The sequence below is a fragment of the Petaurus breviceps genome, unplaced genomic scaffold, assembly GCF_028583685.1.
Source record: "Petaurus breviceps papuanus isolate PSGF00001 unplaced genomic scaffold, PetGlider_PUasm1.0 131, whole genome shotgun sequence".
Classification (NCBI taxonomy): Eukaryota; Metazoa; Chordata; class Mammalia; order Diprotodontia; family Petauridae; genus Petaurus; species Petaurus breviceps.
The window spans coordinates 2099355-2115292 of record NW_027185674.1 but is presented as its reverse complement, the minus strand read 5'-3'; the positions used below and the strand labels follow the sequence as shown (position 1 = coordinate 2115292).

The following is a 15938-nucleotide window of genomic DNA, read 5'->3' as shown; positions in this document are numbered from 1 at the left end:
AAAATAAACCACAATAAGGGGATGGAAGAGAGAGGGATACTGGTAAATCATGGAAGGAAAGGAACTCAGGGTTTCTTCCTACTTCTAGAGTATGTGTTCCATTTCTCCCTGACAGAGCCCAGCAGTGCTCTTTTTTTTTTTTTTAAAAGCAATCGGGGTTGAAGTAACTTGCTCAAGGTTACACGGCCAGTTATTTCTGGGTGTGGTGCCAAGTATCCGAGCCCGGATTTGATCCCCAGGTCATCCCGACACTGGGGCCAATGCTCTTACTCGCTGAGCCACCTGGCTGCCCCCCAGCAGTGCTCTTGCCAAGGACTCCAACTCAGAAGACGGAAATGGTGGAGACCATGACCAAAAATCATAATCCAGTCCAGCAGAGATGCTATACAGAGAGCAAACCTTCTGTACATACTTTAAGAAATGTAAGTGATGGGGCAGCCAGGTAGCCAGCAAGTAAGAGCACAGGCTCCAGTGTTGGGATGACCTGGGATCAAATCCGGGCTCAGATTCTCAGCACCACACCCAGAAATAACTGGCCGTGTAACCTTGAGCAAGTTACTTAACCCTGATTGCTTTAAAAAAAAAGAAAGGTAAGTGAATTGGTAAGTTTCTCTTTGCATCCACATAATTTTGTTCAGATAATTCTTTTTTCCTTAAGAACAGAACCATTTCTCTTTGTATCTTCAGAATTTCATTCTTGGCAGTTTCCTATCCATTTTAGGGTGACTCTTCTAAGAATATTAGTCTAAGGGTTCCTACATATCCTTTTTTCTGAACTCTTCAACATCTTTTCTCCCCATTTAGGACACACATCAGACTGTTCTAGGCTTCCTTCTCCTCTATCACAAATTCTAGGATGATGTGGTCAGTCACTTTTTCTCAAGGTTCCAAACATTTCCTCCCCAGTAACTATTTCCTCTTTGACATCAAAAATTGGATTCTTAAACAAGGATTGCTATTTTGGTTCAACATTTAAATTTTCATTAAATGTCTATATTGGAGATAGTCTATATTATGTTTGTTGAATTGATTAGTTTATTTGAAAAACTGATAGCTCTGTGCTTAGCTCTGGGCTTCTGAGAGTCATACACATCAATAAATCTGAAATAGCTGAAATGTAAGCAGATACTCTATGGCTAGAGAACTTGTTCTTTATGTGATACATATGCTCTGTAGGTTGGTTTTTTTCCTTTTCTTTTTTTTGCCTTTTGGAGGGCAATTGGGGTTGAGTAACTTGGCCCAAGGTTACGAGGCTAGTTTTTCTGTGTGGGTGTTAAATGTCTGAGGCCAGAACCGACCTCGGGTCCTCCTGACTCCATTTTTGTTCTTTTCTAAAGCAAGCTTATTGCTATTCTATTACTTTCCCTTTCCTTCTTTAGGAATATTAAGATTCTCATAAGGATTATTTCCTTCCCTGTAATTAGTCAAAGCAAATGCAAAGCTGCTTTTCAGGTGATCTAGAAGGCTACAAGTGGATTTAGTAACTGTCAGTAAAAACTTAATAAAGTAGAAAAATATTCATTCCAACTTAAGTATCTAAACAAACTCCACTGGAAGAGAGAACTGTAAGCTATATGGTACAATGAGAATGTTTTATTAAATTAATGGGAAATGTAACCGTGAAACAGAAGCAGAATTTTACAAATCATACTGGATGTTTACACAAGAGATGTCTCTGCATTTTAGAATTTCCTGGAAGAGATTTATAACCATTCAAAAATGTTTAGCCATAACTATCCACATGGGAAAACCCAAGTAGATGAAGAGTGTCTCTATAACATTTAGTCAAATGGGAAAACCTATGGCACTTGTTCATTTGTGTGTATGTGTGTCACAGGTAAAGCCCAGAATTAGGAAGAGGAGAGATGACGTGATTGCCCCTGAGAAATCGTAAAGCTTTTTTAATGTTCTCAAACTTCTTCCAGGATCAAAAGTCCTTCATTTGAATATGAATATTCTATTCTAGAGTCCTGGAACACTAGTCTCTGAAAAATTAAAAATAAGCACAAATCGGAGAGCAATGGCGAAGTTCATGGTGGATGTGAGGAGTCTGAAATGCATGAACAAATAAGTAACTTGGAAGAACTGGCATGAAGCACATCATTAGGAAATGCTATGATAGAAAAAGAAGACAGGCTAGTTGTGTGGGGACAGTGAGGTATAACTAACAAACAGCCAGTGTGCTCTCCTGGTTCCCTCAAAACGTCAAGTAAAAGTGAGGAAGGCCCCTAATACACTACATAGACTGCCCTCAGGGAATTTACTTGAAAAAGAGTGGCAAAAAAAAAAATGTTGCAGAGGATAGGGAGGTATGGATGGGTTCAATCTGCATCACTACAAGCAATATCCATATTAATGAGATCACAGACCCATCTGAATATAATAAATGTGTCCCTTCTTAAAGTAGTCTCTCATTCATCCACATCATCTCTTTACTCTCAAAGTAGGAAAAGGCTCAATCAAGTACTATGTCTCTCACTATTTTCTTCCGAGGTAAGTAGGCCAACAATTCCTTTCTTATTCTTCATGAAATTTTTTCATGTCATTGCTGTAGTTCACAGAAAAAACTAGCATACACCTCAGGTACAAGTTTCATAATAAAACATTTTATCGTCTGATAAAACTTCAAACTATATTTCAAGAGAAGCCTATTGAAGCTAAAGTTAGTGGCAGGATAGGATTGTAGTGAAATTCACACGAATGCAAGGGGTTTGAAGATTTATAAATACTGAAAGAGAAATGCAAAGTATTATTAAAGTGAACTTCTATTTATTTGTATTGTTAAAACGAGTTAACCTAAAATAGAAACTTTAGGTTATTTGCAATAATACAGATGAAAACTATTTCAGTAAGGAAAAAGAACAGGAATGAGGTAATTAAATATAATTTAAACATTTAAATAGAAATATTATGTATATTAGGGAGATCTCTAAAATATCTACCCCATATCTGGTCTCAGAGAAAGGTGTGAAAGACAGTATCAGAGTAGTTGCTGCATATCATAAGTTCCATTTTTAAAACCAAGACATCCTTTGGACAAATTACTTTAATCTATCTTTTTGTTGCAGCTTTCTGTTGGTTCTGGTGTAGAGATTCCATTCATGTCTGCAATCTGTAAGAAGAAACAGTGGTATGAATTTTTTTACAGCATCAACACAGAAGGTTCCCTTAAAAATGTGTTAAGAGTAGTAAATCTGAACAAAGTTTTACTTCCAAGACTTAAAATGAAAAGCTAAAAATGATTCAGTACAGTACAACCAACTTAAAATCATACATGCTAATGTATGATCAGTATTAATTATAAACATACGTGCATTAGTGAAACAGAGAATATAAGATCCAGGAATAATCTAATCATTCCAATTCAGAAAAAAAGTTGTTTTTTATCCTCTCTATCTTTCTATATACCTCAACTCACTGAGCAGGTTACCACATAGAAAAATTGACTAATTTTAATATCACCTCTTTAACTTTTTTTTTAACAACTAGGGATAAATCGAACTATTCATCTGTGTGTGGCTCAGCAGAAAACTGATAAAAAAAAATATGCATGTTGTTTATTCAAAAGTTATCCATCTTTCACAGAACAACTCTTGAATAAGGAAGTGTTAAGTATTTTTAACGCCCAATTTATACTTCTTGTTGGATATTTTACAAAGGAAAAGAAGTGAATTCAAAATATTATTGAAGCTTTGCGTTGTTAGAGAAAATTTCTAAACTTTGCCCTAAAACAAGGGGCAAAAGCCATTGTTTTTACCTATTGATTCACGCTACCAATCATTTGCTTCTTATTATATTTTTACCTTATAGTCTCCTTTGCTTGTTTTCTCAATAGAGCTTTCTTTTAGACCTTTTTTAGGCCACAGACGATTAACAAAAGGTGAAATTAGATGATATACATATGGCTCCAGGAATTTTTTGTAGACCCAAAGAAGGACGGGAATGACGATACAAGGAATGCACACCATTGCCTCGGGCTTGACTGGACTGGACTGGAGATACTAAAAAGTACAAATGATATAGTGTGTAACGAAGTAATGACATGATCAGACTTTGCCTAGATTTGTACTTTTTAATAGTGTATTACTTTTGAAGTAAAGATACTAGATAAATCTAAAAACCAATCTGGCTAAAACCAAGAATTCAACGTGCCAATTCAATATAGTATGTTCTGTTACTTGGAATGGTTATGGAATGTCCTATATTCTGGTTAATCAAGAATTACCACAAATGTACCATATGTAGAAGCAGACAATATTAATGCTATAAGAGACCTTAAGACCTAATGCAATCTCTATTTTACAGATGAAGAGATTCAAAGAAGTTTAAATGGTCTCACATGGGTAGCAAGAGGTAAGCTTTCAACTCCAAGTTTAACATACTACCTCTATGCCAAGCTCAGGAAATTGAAGTCCAAAGAGATTCATGAGTTATTCATTTCTTATAAATGTGAATAAAACCAAACATCATTACTAGAATTTTATGTTTTGCTGATTCAGATGGTAACATGTGGTTCAATAAACATTTATTAAGTGCATACATATTCCTGGTACTGTGAATACAAAGGCAAAAAATGAAAATTATCTCTTCTCCTCCTCAGTAAGTTATTCTTTTGGGAAAAACATAGACAAACAAAACTAAATCCAAAATGTGTATAGAATAATTTCCAGGAAAAGGGAATCAACAAACACTGAGGGGAGGGGTGACGATCAAGCGAGGCTTCCTGGAGGTAGTGGCACTTGAGCTGAGCTTTGCAAGAATCTAGATTCTATGAGGTAGCCAGGGGAAGGGAGAACATTCACAAGAAATGATGGATGGGATGTGTGGAGAGCAGTAGAGTAAGAAGGAAAATTTGACTGGAATGCATGAAGTATAATACAGTGCAATAAGCCTGGAGCCAGATTATAAAGGGTTTTTAAAAAGTTAGCAGAGGAGTTTGTATTTAATCTTTGGGTCAAGGGAGAGTTTCTTGAATAGAAGAGTGATAACAATCAGCCATCTGATTAAGGAAAAGCAATTTGGCAGCTATAAGGAGAATGGATTGGTAAGGAGAGAGACCTGAGACTGAGAAATGACTTGGGAACTACTCTATCATCTTAGAATGCCTAGAGATCATCAGTACATTTGAAATGATTTTTTTCTTATGGTAATGCAATTATGACTTTTCGATAAGCTAACATATAACACGAACTCAATAACATACCATAACATTTTTCAATCCCTTAGATAGGAGTTGGGAAGTTCTGCCAAGATTTTTAAAATTTCAAAACTGGCTAAGAAAGCATTAATGCCAAACATTAATTTCATTTTTAATATTGCATAACACAAGTAGCAAATGCAATACTGTAACTATAGATATAATCAACGACTGATTGCACAGTAAGCTGACTTGAGGATGTCAGGACTTGGAAAAAATATTACAGGCAAATATAAACCAAACCTGATAAATCAATATTTTGGCTTCTGAAATTTTTTTCTGAATTATTTTAAAATAGCAAATTCCCTTAGGGATTTTATGATAATTCAATTTACACACAATTTTAAAGGAATACACCTGTGCATGATTTCTTTCTTCAGCACACTTATCTGACCCATTAAGTCCTCTTTGATTGCTACTTATTAACTGTGAACCTTCAGAAAGTCATGGAATCTCTCTCAGTTTACTCATCTGTAAAATGAGGTGTTTAGATTAGATGATCTCTAAGGTTCCTTGATTTGCCTGAAATACCCTAGTGAGGCAATGTTGCTGATGATTTTTGCATCTTTTTAATAAAGTTTCTTTAAACAAATGTGTTGTTGGAAATTAGTGTTAATAGAAAGCACTACACTGTCGACTCTTCGCTAAGCATTATGCAAATGTATGATTACATTTCAAGTTTTGATTTGCTTGAAATATCAGAAAGATCTTGTAGAATCTAAAAGCAGTATCTTTCTCTAAGTAAGACTTCTATAACATTTTTATTTGTGAGTGCCAAGAACCCACATAAAAAAATGAACTTCCCATGGAAGTAAAAAAAGTAAAAACAAATTTAGTTTTTGTGTGGGTATGAAATATTAAAATCACTTTTAAATTAAGAAACAGGAATATACTACTTTAGTGAATACACGAATTATTTTCTTCCCCCTAAAAATGAGCTGATTTATGTGTAAGAGAATTAAGGGATGTGTCCTTTAACTATACAGGGAACTCCAAAAGGTAACGAAGTGTGGTGGAAAGAGCCCTGGGTATGGAGCGAGAGGCCCGACTCCAACATTTATCACCCGACAGACCTTGGGAAAGTAGGCTGAACCTCTCTGTGCCTCAGTTTCCTCATCTGTAAAACAGGGGAAATAGACTCAAAAGTCCTCTTTCAAGTCTAAATCCATGACCCAATTAACAATCCTATGCTGTAGTTAGGCTAGTGCTGAACTTAACTTGGGTTCCAATATTCTAGCTCAGACCTGCACAATTTGGCAGTAGGTAGGGCCAAAATTAAAATAGGCTAACTCCTTCTGGCACAGAAAGGTTACATTAGATATACACTGACGATAGTTATAGCAAGTTAATGGTTATTTGGAAAGGTCTGGAGAGTTCTTCACCAAAGACATAGTGCCTAGGTCTGAAACAAACCTTAGAGGCCATGTAGTCCAACCCTTTCATTTTATAGTTGGGTAAAATTGAGGCTGAGAAAAATTAAGGTTCTCATAGAGTGCTGAACACTTCCTGGACTGTCAGACTCATTTGATGTGTTGGATAGCTTTGCTTCACTGTCCTTTTTCTTTTTTACAATGGACACCTCTCTGGGCAAAGGACAGAAGAATATATTTGAAAAAGGAGATAGATATGTATGTGTGTGTGTGTGTTGTGTGTATGTGCATACACACTAAGAAACAGCTATAATTTTTTTTTTTTAGCTTTTTGGAGGGCAACTGGGGTTAAGTGACTTGCCCAAGGTCACACGGCTAGTTTTTTTTGTGTGTCTGTTAAGTGTCTGAAGCCAGACTTGAACCCAGGTCCTCCTGACTCCAGGGCCGGTGCTCTATTCAATTATAAATTTTTTTTAAAGGTAGCAGAACTGTATTTTTTTTAAGATGGAAAAAGTTAATGAACAAGATAAAATTGTAGTTGTATATTCTATTTTTGTATAAATTTTTGAAACTGTTTAGTTAGGCAGAGTAAGATGACAAAAAAATTTGGCATTATGTTTTGTAAAACAGTCATTGGTACCAAGGAGGCTTCTTGCTCTATTTGGGAACAGCAGGGCAGGATACCAAAACTCAAGGCCTTGGTTAGGGGTTTGCACTGAGGGCAGAGGTCGAGAGAAGTTGCTGAGGATTTTAAACATAAATTACTTTATAATTTGCGTAAGAGATGATAAAAACTGTATCATTTTGTTTTCTACCATAATCTCCAGAATTTGAATTCATGTTTCCAGAAAATAACACAAATGATACTATCTAGGAAGTTGCAGTTGGAGAAAGGAAATAAATTTACTTCTAAGTGCCTTTAGTTAAAATCATAGTTATAAAGAGATTTCTCTTATGTGCCAAGAGAGGCACAATCCTAAATATGTGGATACTTCTAAACTCTGGAAAAAAGTTCAGTACCCCAACCTTACACACCAATCTTGCCAACGGAACAAAGTAATAAGAAAAAAAACTATGTTCTTGTTAAAAGCCAAGGAAAGGTTCTGCTTATCCAACTGGTATAGGGCCAAAGATTATTCAAAAAAAGAGGATGAAGGGAAGAGAAAAGTGGGCTGGGGTTGAGTGAAATCCTTCTTTCTGGTCTATACTTGTAATTTCATAGAATCTTAAAAGAGTAAAAACCTTCTTTTAAGGACAGGATTCTAAATTTATGGAAGTTTTAAACATACTATAATGACAGCATGGCATAGAGGGGAGAGTGCTAGATTTAAGTTTTGTCTCCAAGAAAGTCAAGAGAGAGAGACATCTCTCTGATCTTAGCTTCCAAACCTGTAAAATTAGGTGGTTATACTAGATGAAAAACTATGTGTTAAGGTTCAACTGTCTAGGCAGGTAGGGTCTAAAGGAAAAAGTACTGATCTGGAGTCCTAAGACCTACACAAAAATACTACTTCTGACAGTACTAGCTGCAGCAGACCTTGAGCAAGTCATTTAATCTCACTGTACCTAAGTCTTATCTGTAAAATGGGGATAAGAACTTTATCAGACCTTTCAAGGCTGTTTATAGGATTAAATAATAAAATGCTAGAAAAAGAAATCAGCTATTTTTATTATTAAATTTTTTTTTTTTTTTTGCCTTTTGGAGGGCAATTGGGGTTAAGTAACTTGCCCAAGGTGACATGGTTAGTACTTGAAGTGTCTGAGGCCAGAACCGAACTCGGGTCCTCCTGACTCCAGGGCCGGGGCTTTACTCACTGTGCCACCTAGCTGCCCCCCAGGTATTTTTATTATTTACAATTTTAATATTTAAAATATTATTTAAAAATCAGTTTTCTCTAGCACCTTAAATCTGTGTATCTTACGGGTTGTACACTGGAATGGGAAATGCAGGGCTATATGAAAGATTTAAATTTTGCTGTTTAAAAAAGTCCAAGTATTAGTTACATTTTATTCAAAAGTAGTGCTGGATCCTTTTGTTTTGTTAAAAAAGAGTGTTGGGGTGGCCGTGCGGCGCGGGAGGAAGAGCCCTGGTCCCAGAGTCGGGGGGGGGGGGGTGCACACGCATATAGGTGCTCCAGGTGCTGGTGACCATTCCGCAAAACACAAAAAGGGAAATCCCTGGGTTTGCACGGACTATTCTTTCAGAACTGACAGTTATCCCTGGATAGATGACCGTGCCCTGGTGAGGAAGCATGACTGCCTGGCCCAGCGGGTCACCGTCTGTGTTCTGTCCCTCACCCCCCACGGAGCGCACTTTCAGAGGCGTCAGGGGCACTAAGCGGGAGCAGTCCTTGCTGTTAGGGCCGCTCAGGCACAGGAAGAGCGGCCTGGGAAACCTGGGGGGGAGAGGCCCGGACGCAGCCACAGACGGCCGGGGGGCAAGGCCAAGGCGGGGACACGAGGGACCACGTGGGCGGCGGGGTGGAAAGGGCCCCGAGGAAGGGGCCCTGACAACGGCTGAAGCCGAGGCCCGCCCGCTCCCAGCCGCCGCCGCCATCTCTAGGACTGGCGCCACCTCACTCCTCGCCCACCCGGCGGGACCCACCACATCCCCCGACCCCGGCCCCGGCCCCTCACGCACCAGCCCACGGACCCGCCGACAGACCGACTGAACCGCTGCCCCAGCCCCGTTCACCCGGGAGACGGCAAAACCGGAACGGAAGCGCCCCCACTTCCGGGACCGCAGCGAAGCCAATGGGGAGCCGGAAGAGAGCCGTCAGGCCGGAGCCCCGCCCCGCCACTATCACGTGAGCAGTTGCCGTGGTGACGTTCCGCGGACCCCGCCGGACGCCCCTTCCGGGACTTCAGGGGGCGGGACGATCTGGGACACGTGGGATGGGAAGGGCGGAGCGGAGCTCTTGCGATGGCGCGTTGCAGGGCTCCCTGCTTCCCTATTGGAGTCTACAGGCCCCTTCCCCCGAGTCTCTTGGGTCGTGGCTTGGCGCTTGTGGGTGCAAGGCCCCGCCTCCTCACTGACCCCAGAACCCAGGGGTCGCCCTCCCGGCGTCCAGAAGCAGGGACTGTGCCCGGGCCGCTGCAGAGCCTCTGCTTCCTGCCTGGGCACCGTGATGAACGCCCCTGCAGTCGCGCGGCGTTGGGTCACCACGCATGACAGCGCCAAGCACACGCACACGGGCACCAAACGGACGGTTCTTGCAGCTTGTTACGAAGGACGAGTCCGCCGCAGGCTCCGGGTCACGGCGCACATGTGGCGCTTCACTGCCACAGCCGGGAGCTCAGAAAGGAGGGAGATCAAAGGGCTGGCTTAGGGAAGCGTGACAAGGCTTGTGTGAAGTGAGCGGAGCGGAGCCAGCGGAAAAAGTCGTGCAAGACTAACAATTATGGGGAAAAGAGTGAAGAAGTGGGAGCCACACAACACCCAGGGGGCCGGCGACGAAGCAGGCACAAGGCCTGTACGTTGGTGGGCACCGTCCAAGCGGGAGACTTCGGTAGCCACCGAGCACCAAAAAGTCAGGTTTCCCACCCCTGGGTCACACTTACCCTCCGTTAACGCCAAGCACCTTCTCAAAAGGGGCGGGCAGTGGAGGGCCCAGGAAACCTACCCCGGGTGGCACTACAGCGAAGCTAAGATGTCAGAGCACTTCGTGCCCAAAGAGAGCGGTTTTCTTCTCCGCAATCTCTGTTCCTGGGAGACAAAGCTTCACAAAGGCACGACATACCTGGCCAGCGTCACTGCCTCTGGGACAGTCTCAGGACCCCTGAAAATATCAGCAAGACCCTCTTCCAGGATTTCTTCTATTTGGGGTCCTGTTATTATTTTAAAAGATGATTTCCTCTCTTAAAGGTCAAATTTTCTATTGAGCTCCGCTTTGGATCTGTTTAATACTATCTTGATTTCTCATAAAGTCACTAGCTTCCATTCGCTGCAATCTATGTAATTTTTCTACTGGTAAACATGTTGAATTTTGAGCAACCCATTTTAAAGAGCAGAAGGGGGTGTATTCTGGGCAGGAGGCATGGCAATTGGAGATGTACTTTGGAGGCCAGTGTGCCTTTACTCTTTTGAGAGGAAGGGAAAAGTCTGGCGGCTGGAACTGGGATGGAAGGGACATTAGAAAATTTCCAAAAAGATAAAAATTTAAGGATGTTTTAAAATAACGTTTAAGCTTCTGGTGACCTCCAACCCCTAGTTTTTGGCTTAAGATACTAATTTCTCTAATTAATATGCTATTGCTTTTATGTTGTGACTAACCTATTTTTAAGTTTGTATCACAGAAACAGAGATGGGACAAAGCAGTAAAGTTAAAGCTTTACAGTCAGAAATATCTATTTAACTTATATTATGGAGATAGAGCAATTTAGGCTTTTATGAATCTCAACTTTTTTGACTGTATACTGATATTAAAAATTTAGGTATTCACCCATCACCCCAATGTATATTTTTATGGATTATGCACATGTACTATATTAATGGCTAATATTTAATGCTTCTCCAGGAAGCAGTCTCTGCTAATTCCTAACATTTAGTTATTACAAATTGCTCATTGTAGTAGCCAACAGAAAATTGCCTGGAAGCAACCTGCTCATTCAAACTGGGTGAACGATCCTCTCCTCAGCAGGGGTCTGAGGGTCCTGGGCCTGGTGACTTTTGGGAATGCAGTTTGTCAGTTTTCTAGGAGAACCAATGACTTCACTGGGGGATGTCTTGACTAATGCACAGATTGATTTTAAGTGAGGTGGAGAAGTTGTCAGCTTCATCGTCTCTTCCAGTCACTGAAGTCCAAGGAGTGGCGAGACAAAATTCAAGAGGATGGGTGATGGGTCTGGGACGCAGCAAGCGACCTTTGCCAGACACCAAAGGTGAATGAGCAGTCCTGAAAAGGGCTCTGCAAGCCCTCAGAGCAGAGCTGCTAGTCCTCCTAAACAGGCCATACATCCCAGCAGGGAGTTAGTAGCCAGCCAAAAAGGAGAAAAGACTCCCCTATTAATCCACTGAGTCCCTCATAAGGACAAAAGAATGGAAGAGCATCAATTACAGTGAAATTAAAATTTTAAAGGTAGACAGAACTGAGTAAAGAAAATAAAAAAATTCCCAGGTTATGAACATTAAGGGAAGCTGGGGTGGGAATGGGGAATTAAGATGACAGAACCCTACTTCAGATTCACACTTTTATGGAGGAAATTTAAGACTGGAGAATCTCAACTTTTTTGACTGTATACACCCATCACAACACATGTACTATGATATTAATGGGATTACAGCATTTAAGAGCTGAACAAGACCTTCATCTCCAATGAAGGAATGCATTTCATAACATTCCAATTACTGGAAAAAAAACCCGAATATTTATATAGTTTTGTAGCAAATGCACATAATTTATTCACTCAACTTTGCCTATGCCGACATAACCCCCACTTAATGCTGAGTCCAACACTCATTCCCATATCGTTCCCACTATGCCATAGTTGAAGGTGAAGAATATAATCAATAGCAAAGGAAGACTACACACCTTTCAGAAATCTTGCACTGACTATACTGTGACCAAAGTGGCTACTCAATTAATTTTCAGTTAATCCAAAATCTAGACTATGCCCAGCTATTTATAGTAAAGAATAGAAATGAACTATTCCCTTCAATCCCTAATGTCATGTTCTTTCCACTATTATCAGTTACCAATGAGCACACTCAGGGAGACAAATGCTACCCTACATGTTTAAAAACAGTAGGGCCAAGGCTCAACCTTAGGTTTAAATCACAAATCCAATGCTCTTGCTACTATACAACATCTAGCCATTAAAAACAAAAGACAACAAAACACATGCTCAACATTTTGGGGTAAGGATTTAACACTTTAAAAGAAAATAAATACTTTACAAATATTTACTGTAACAATTGGTTTCATTTCACTTTTATTTGCACTCTAATGTCATATTTACTCCCGTGCCATAAGCTTTTGTTTCTTCAGTTTCTTCTGGGATATCTGGGGTGGGGAAAAAAAAAAAGATTTTAAAAAGGGCAACTTTCAAAACATTTTTTTTTTACTATAAAAGCTGATTTTTCATTCCACTGTGCTCCAATGAAACCAAAATTTTACTCTTCAATCAGAAACTAAATGACATTTCAATGCATTGCAAAGTTCAAGTATAAAATTAGGGTTGCTCAGAATACAAGTTTTTTTCATGGTTATTCCAAAGGTGTCCTAAGATTGTCATCACAGCAACCAGAAATCTAACAGTGATATAAAAATCCATTTTTTTTTTCACCTTTTTCTTTTGAGCAACCTCCTCTTCTGGTTTAGGAACAATTTGTTCCTTCTCAGTAAGGATCATCTCAATATGGCAGGGAGAACTCATGTATGGGTTAATTCGACCATGAGCTCTGTAAGTACGCCGTCGCATTTTGGGAGCCTTGTTAACCTGGATATGCTCAATGACAAGAGAATCCACATCCAAACCCTAAGTGGGGAGAAAATTAATTACAATTAATGCCTCGACGAGATCCAAAGAGATGCTTAAGATCAAATGCGACACAAGAGTCAGGATTGAAATTCAGGTCATATGACCAAGTTGTTTCTACTTGTGCTAATGAAGACCTCATTTAACCTCAAGTGCTTGGTTTCCCCATTTATAAAAAGAGGGACCCTGGACTAGGCTGTTATCTTCTAGAAACTTACCATGTCACTTGATGGCTGGGATAGTGATTACTTTCATTGTTTAATCCAAAGGTGTCCTAAGAGAGTCATCACTGCCATCAAATGCATTCCTGCCTTAGTCACTGGCATAACGAATACTGAACCTAACTACTGCCATTATTTCAGAGTATGGACGTGTTACTGCTTTTGCCTACCTTTAGTTCTGCGTTACTCTCTGCATTTTTAAGCATATGCAGCAAGAATTCAGCACTCTTTTTGGGCCACCGACCCTGTGTCCAACCCCACTGCTTAGCCTGAAAATAAAAAAAACAAAAGCAAAAAACCATTCATTGCCATTCTGTTTAGTACATTTCCCCGGAAACTACAAATTTGCCCACTTTTCAGAAAATTGGGTTTGTAAGTTGCTCAGAACAGTATTTCTTTTCATGATTAATCCAAAGGTGTCCTAAGATTGTCATCACAGCAACCACAGAATGCCTAATGGAAGGAAACCTTACTACTTAAACTTATTCTACCAAACTGATTCCTTAAAAGTATTTTTTCAGAAAGACAATATATATCCACACACACACACAAAAAAATCAAGAATTCTGACCTGGGCACACCTGCCAACTCCACCATTATATCGACGGAAAGGAACACACTGTTTCTTCAATGTGACATCTTTCAAATACTTGGTAGCTTTTCGGATATGCATGCCCTTGATAGCTTGGGCTGTTTCACGGGTGTTCTGTAAAAAGTCATTTTAACTATTGAGTCAAAAGAAGCAGTTTACAGAAAACCTTTCCTAAACCCTTAATTCCAATGCTTCTTACATCCTGTATGTAGTTTGCTTTGTATAGACTTGTTTTCATGTAAGCTCCTAGAGGGGAGGGACCAGTCTTTTGCTTCTTTGTACACCTGACATTTAATAAATGTTTATTATTTTCCATACATGATTGCTCAGATAATATTTACTATACACAAGGGGCGGCCAGGTAGCACAGCGACTAAGAGCATTGGCTCCAGTGTTGGGATGACCTGGGGATCGAATCTTGGCTCAGACACTTAGCACCCACCCAGAAACACCTGGCTGTGTAACCTTGAGCAAGTTATTTAGCCCCAGTTGCTTAAAAAAAAAAAATATTTACTATACTTGCTAAAGTGATACATCACTGTGGCTAATCTGGTTGTAATGCATTATGGATTTTTGCAAATTTCCCTTTCCGTTGTTACAATTGATGATTTGCTTTATGGAGAACAAATCGAGACTTTACAAAATATGCTCAAAATTAAATACTTTAGTAAGAGAACTTAAGACTACAAAATAGGGCAACTGTCTTCAGTCCCACATTTTTACTCTATTATACTTCTTATCTCAATGTTTCAGTTATTTCAAATATTTGGTTAAGATTAATGTAGCACATAGTATAAAACCCTGGGGAACTCACTAAACAAATAAAAGTAGCTGCTCACTGTTGCTTTTATATTCATAGTCCATCCAAAGGTGTCCTAAGAAAAATCATCCCTGCAGCTTCAAATACACAGCCCTAATTCCAATAAAAGTTACGCAAGATGAAAAACCACTTTGGAAGCTAATCCTAATTTATTTTTACATACCTTGAAGTGGACCCGGAGATTTGAACCCCTTGACTTACACGCTGAAGATAAAAAAAAAAAGTTCAGATTAGCAGAGGGGGACATTTTGTGGTAGCTTATAAAATGTGAGAGAGTTTATATTCAGTCCTACAGAATTTGTCATCCGTAGGATGCATAACTGATGATTCATGTTGGAATGTGATGTAAAAGCAGAAGGCAGCTATTTTCAAGTTAAAAGACCCTATGGCACTCACATTTGGTGGGGTTTTCAGGATCAAGGGAGTACCTCACCATTTTGAACGATTACCTAGGGAACAAAAGCAACAGGTCAGGGTTGTTTCTTTGCCAGACTCACAAATGGTGCAATCCGCGCCGTGCAGCTAGATGAAGCAGCTGCTCAGTCCCTTTCCTCCGCCTCTAAATCCCCCAACATCGCCGTGCGGGCACAGCCCCCATCAATACGGCTGGCGGGACACATCTGCACATGGCCTCAGGTTGCGGAGTCGGCCGTAATTGGGGGCAGCTAGGGGGAGGGCCTGACTCCGGACGGGGTGCTCACCGGCAGGGGGGGATGGAAATCATGACATCCCGGAGAGCGGACGCCGAGGCTCGCTCCCTTAATCACCCTGGTCCGACCCGTTCCTTTTACAAGTACAACGGGGGCCCGGGGAAGCCTGAATTCCACCCTCTCGAGGCTCCTGCTCGGAAAAGTCGCCCCCACAACACTAAGTACAGCACCCGGCCCAGGGCCGCCTTCCCGCGGGGGGCCCGGTGCGCTCCCGGAGGCTCCGGCGCTCGGGGGGGGGGGGGGGAGGCGGGGCGCGGGGCGAGCGCGCGCCCCCCCCGCCCCCCCGCCCCCCCCCCCCCCCAGCCCGTCCGGCAGCCGCCGCCGGCCAACGCGAGGCCGAGGACTCCCCGCGCCGCAACCAAAGCCATCGGGAGATCAATGGGTGGCCCCGAAGGAAGCCTCACGTCTGCCCTTCACGGAGGCCTTCGGTCCGGCCAGGCTGAGGGGCCGATGGGGGCGATGTCCCGCGGATAGGAGAAGTGGGCCAGAAGACGCGTCTCACTCACCTAGGGCGGCTCAAAGGAAGAGGAAGAGCAAAGGCTTTCGGGAGA

The 15938-nt window shown here is 41.1% G+C and overlaps 2 protein-coding genes and 4 non-coding genes across 9 annotated transcripts in view; all 6 read right to left on the bottom strand.

Moving 5' to 3' along the window:
* Positions 1-2747: 2747 nt before the first annotated feature.
* Positions 2748-9323, bottom strand: CUNH18orf32 (chromosome unknown C18orf32 homolog). 2 transcript variants are annotated; one of them, XM_069104408.1, is made up of 3 exons: positions 9209-9323; positions 3804-4001; positions 2748-3112 (listed from the first exon to the last, which is right to left on the bottom strand). In XM_069104408.1, the coding sequence occupies exons 2-3, from the start codon at positions 3966-3968 to the stop codon at positions 3047-3049; spliced, it is 231 nt and encodes a 76-aa protein (XP_068960509.1). In that variant the 5' UTR covers positions 3969-4001; positions 9209-9323; the 3' UTR covers positions 2748-3046. The 2 variants fall into 2 exon arrangements, with proteins under 2 accessions (XP_068960509.1, XP_068960504.1); XM_069104403.1 differs by having other exon boundaries at positions 3804-3992; positions 9205-9310.
* Positions 9324-12468: 3145 nt separating this feature from the next.
* RPL17 (ribosomal protein L17) overlaps positions 12469-15938 on the bottom strand; it is a 312553-nt gene continuing 309083 nt past the window's right edge. Inside the window, exons 2-8 of one of the 3 annotated variants that reach the window (XM_069104388.1) lie at positions 15894-15915; positions 15074-15126; positions 14841-14881; positions 13837-13971; positions 13436-13534; positions 12853-13044; positions 12469-12569 (exon numbers count right to left, since the gene is read on the bottom strand). In XM_069104388.1, coding sequence (XP_068960489.1) covers positions 12522-12569; positions 12853-13044; positions 13436-13534; positions 13837-13971; positions 14841-14881; positions 15074-15113 — 555 coding nt within the window. In that variant the 5' untranslated portion in view covers positions 15114-15126; positions 15894-15915 and the 3' untranslated portion in view covers positions 12469-12521. Of the gene's footprint in view, positions 12570-12852; positions 13045-13435; positions 13535-13836; positions 13972-14840; positions 14882-15073; positions 15127-15791; positions 15855-15893; positions 15934-15938 lie in introns of those variants that run through there. The other 2 variants (XM_069104394.1, XM_069104399.1) reach the window with 2 other exon arrangements.
* On the bottom strand, positions 12744-12809 carry LOC138174599 (small nucleolar RNA SNORD58). The gene has a single exon (XR_011171783.1). It is a non-coding gene; the product is annotated as a small nucleolar RNA SNORD58 (small nucleolar RNA).
* On the bottom strand, positions 13274-13339 carry LOC138174576 (small nucleolar RNA SNORD58). Its single transcript, XR_011171772.1, has one exon. It is a non-coding gene; the product is annotated as a small nucleolar RNA SNORD58 (small nucleolar RNA).
* Positions 13642-13707, bottom strand: LOC138174596 (small nucleolar RNA SNORD58). Its single transcript, XR_011171780.1, has one exon. It is a non-coding gene; the product is annotated as a small nucleolar RNA SNORD58 (small nucleolar RNA).
* LOC138174580 (small nucleolar RNA SNORD58) lies at positions 14688-14754 on the bottom strand. The gene has a single exon (XR_011171773.1). It is a non-coding gene; the product is annotated as a small nucleolar RNA SNORD58 (small nucleolar RNA).

What these genes read in the sequence shown, in the direction of transcription:
- CUNH18orf32 (XM_069104408.1), bottom strand. Translation starts at nt 3,968, where the DNA reads ATGGTGTGCATTCCTTGTATCGTCATTCCCGTCCTTCTTTGGGTCTAC. An exon ending in CAAGCAAAGGAGACTATAAG is followed by an intron (nt 3,113 to 3,803) that starts GTAAAAATATAA and finishes TTCTTCTTACAG; the next exon opens with ATTGCAGACATGAATGGAAT.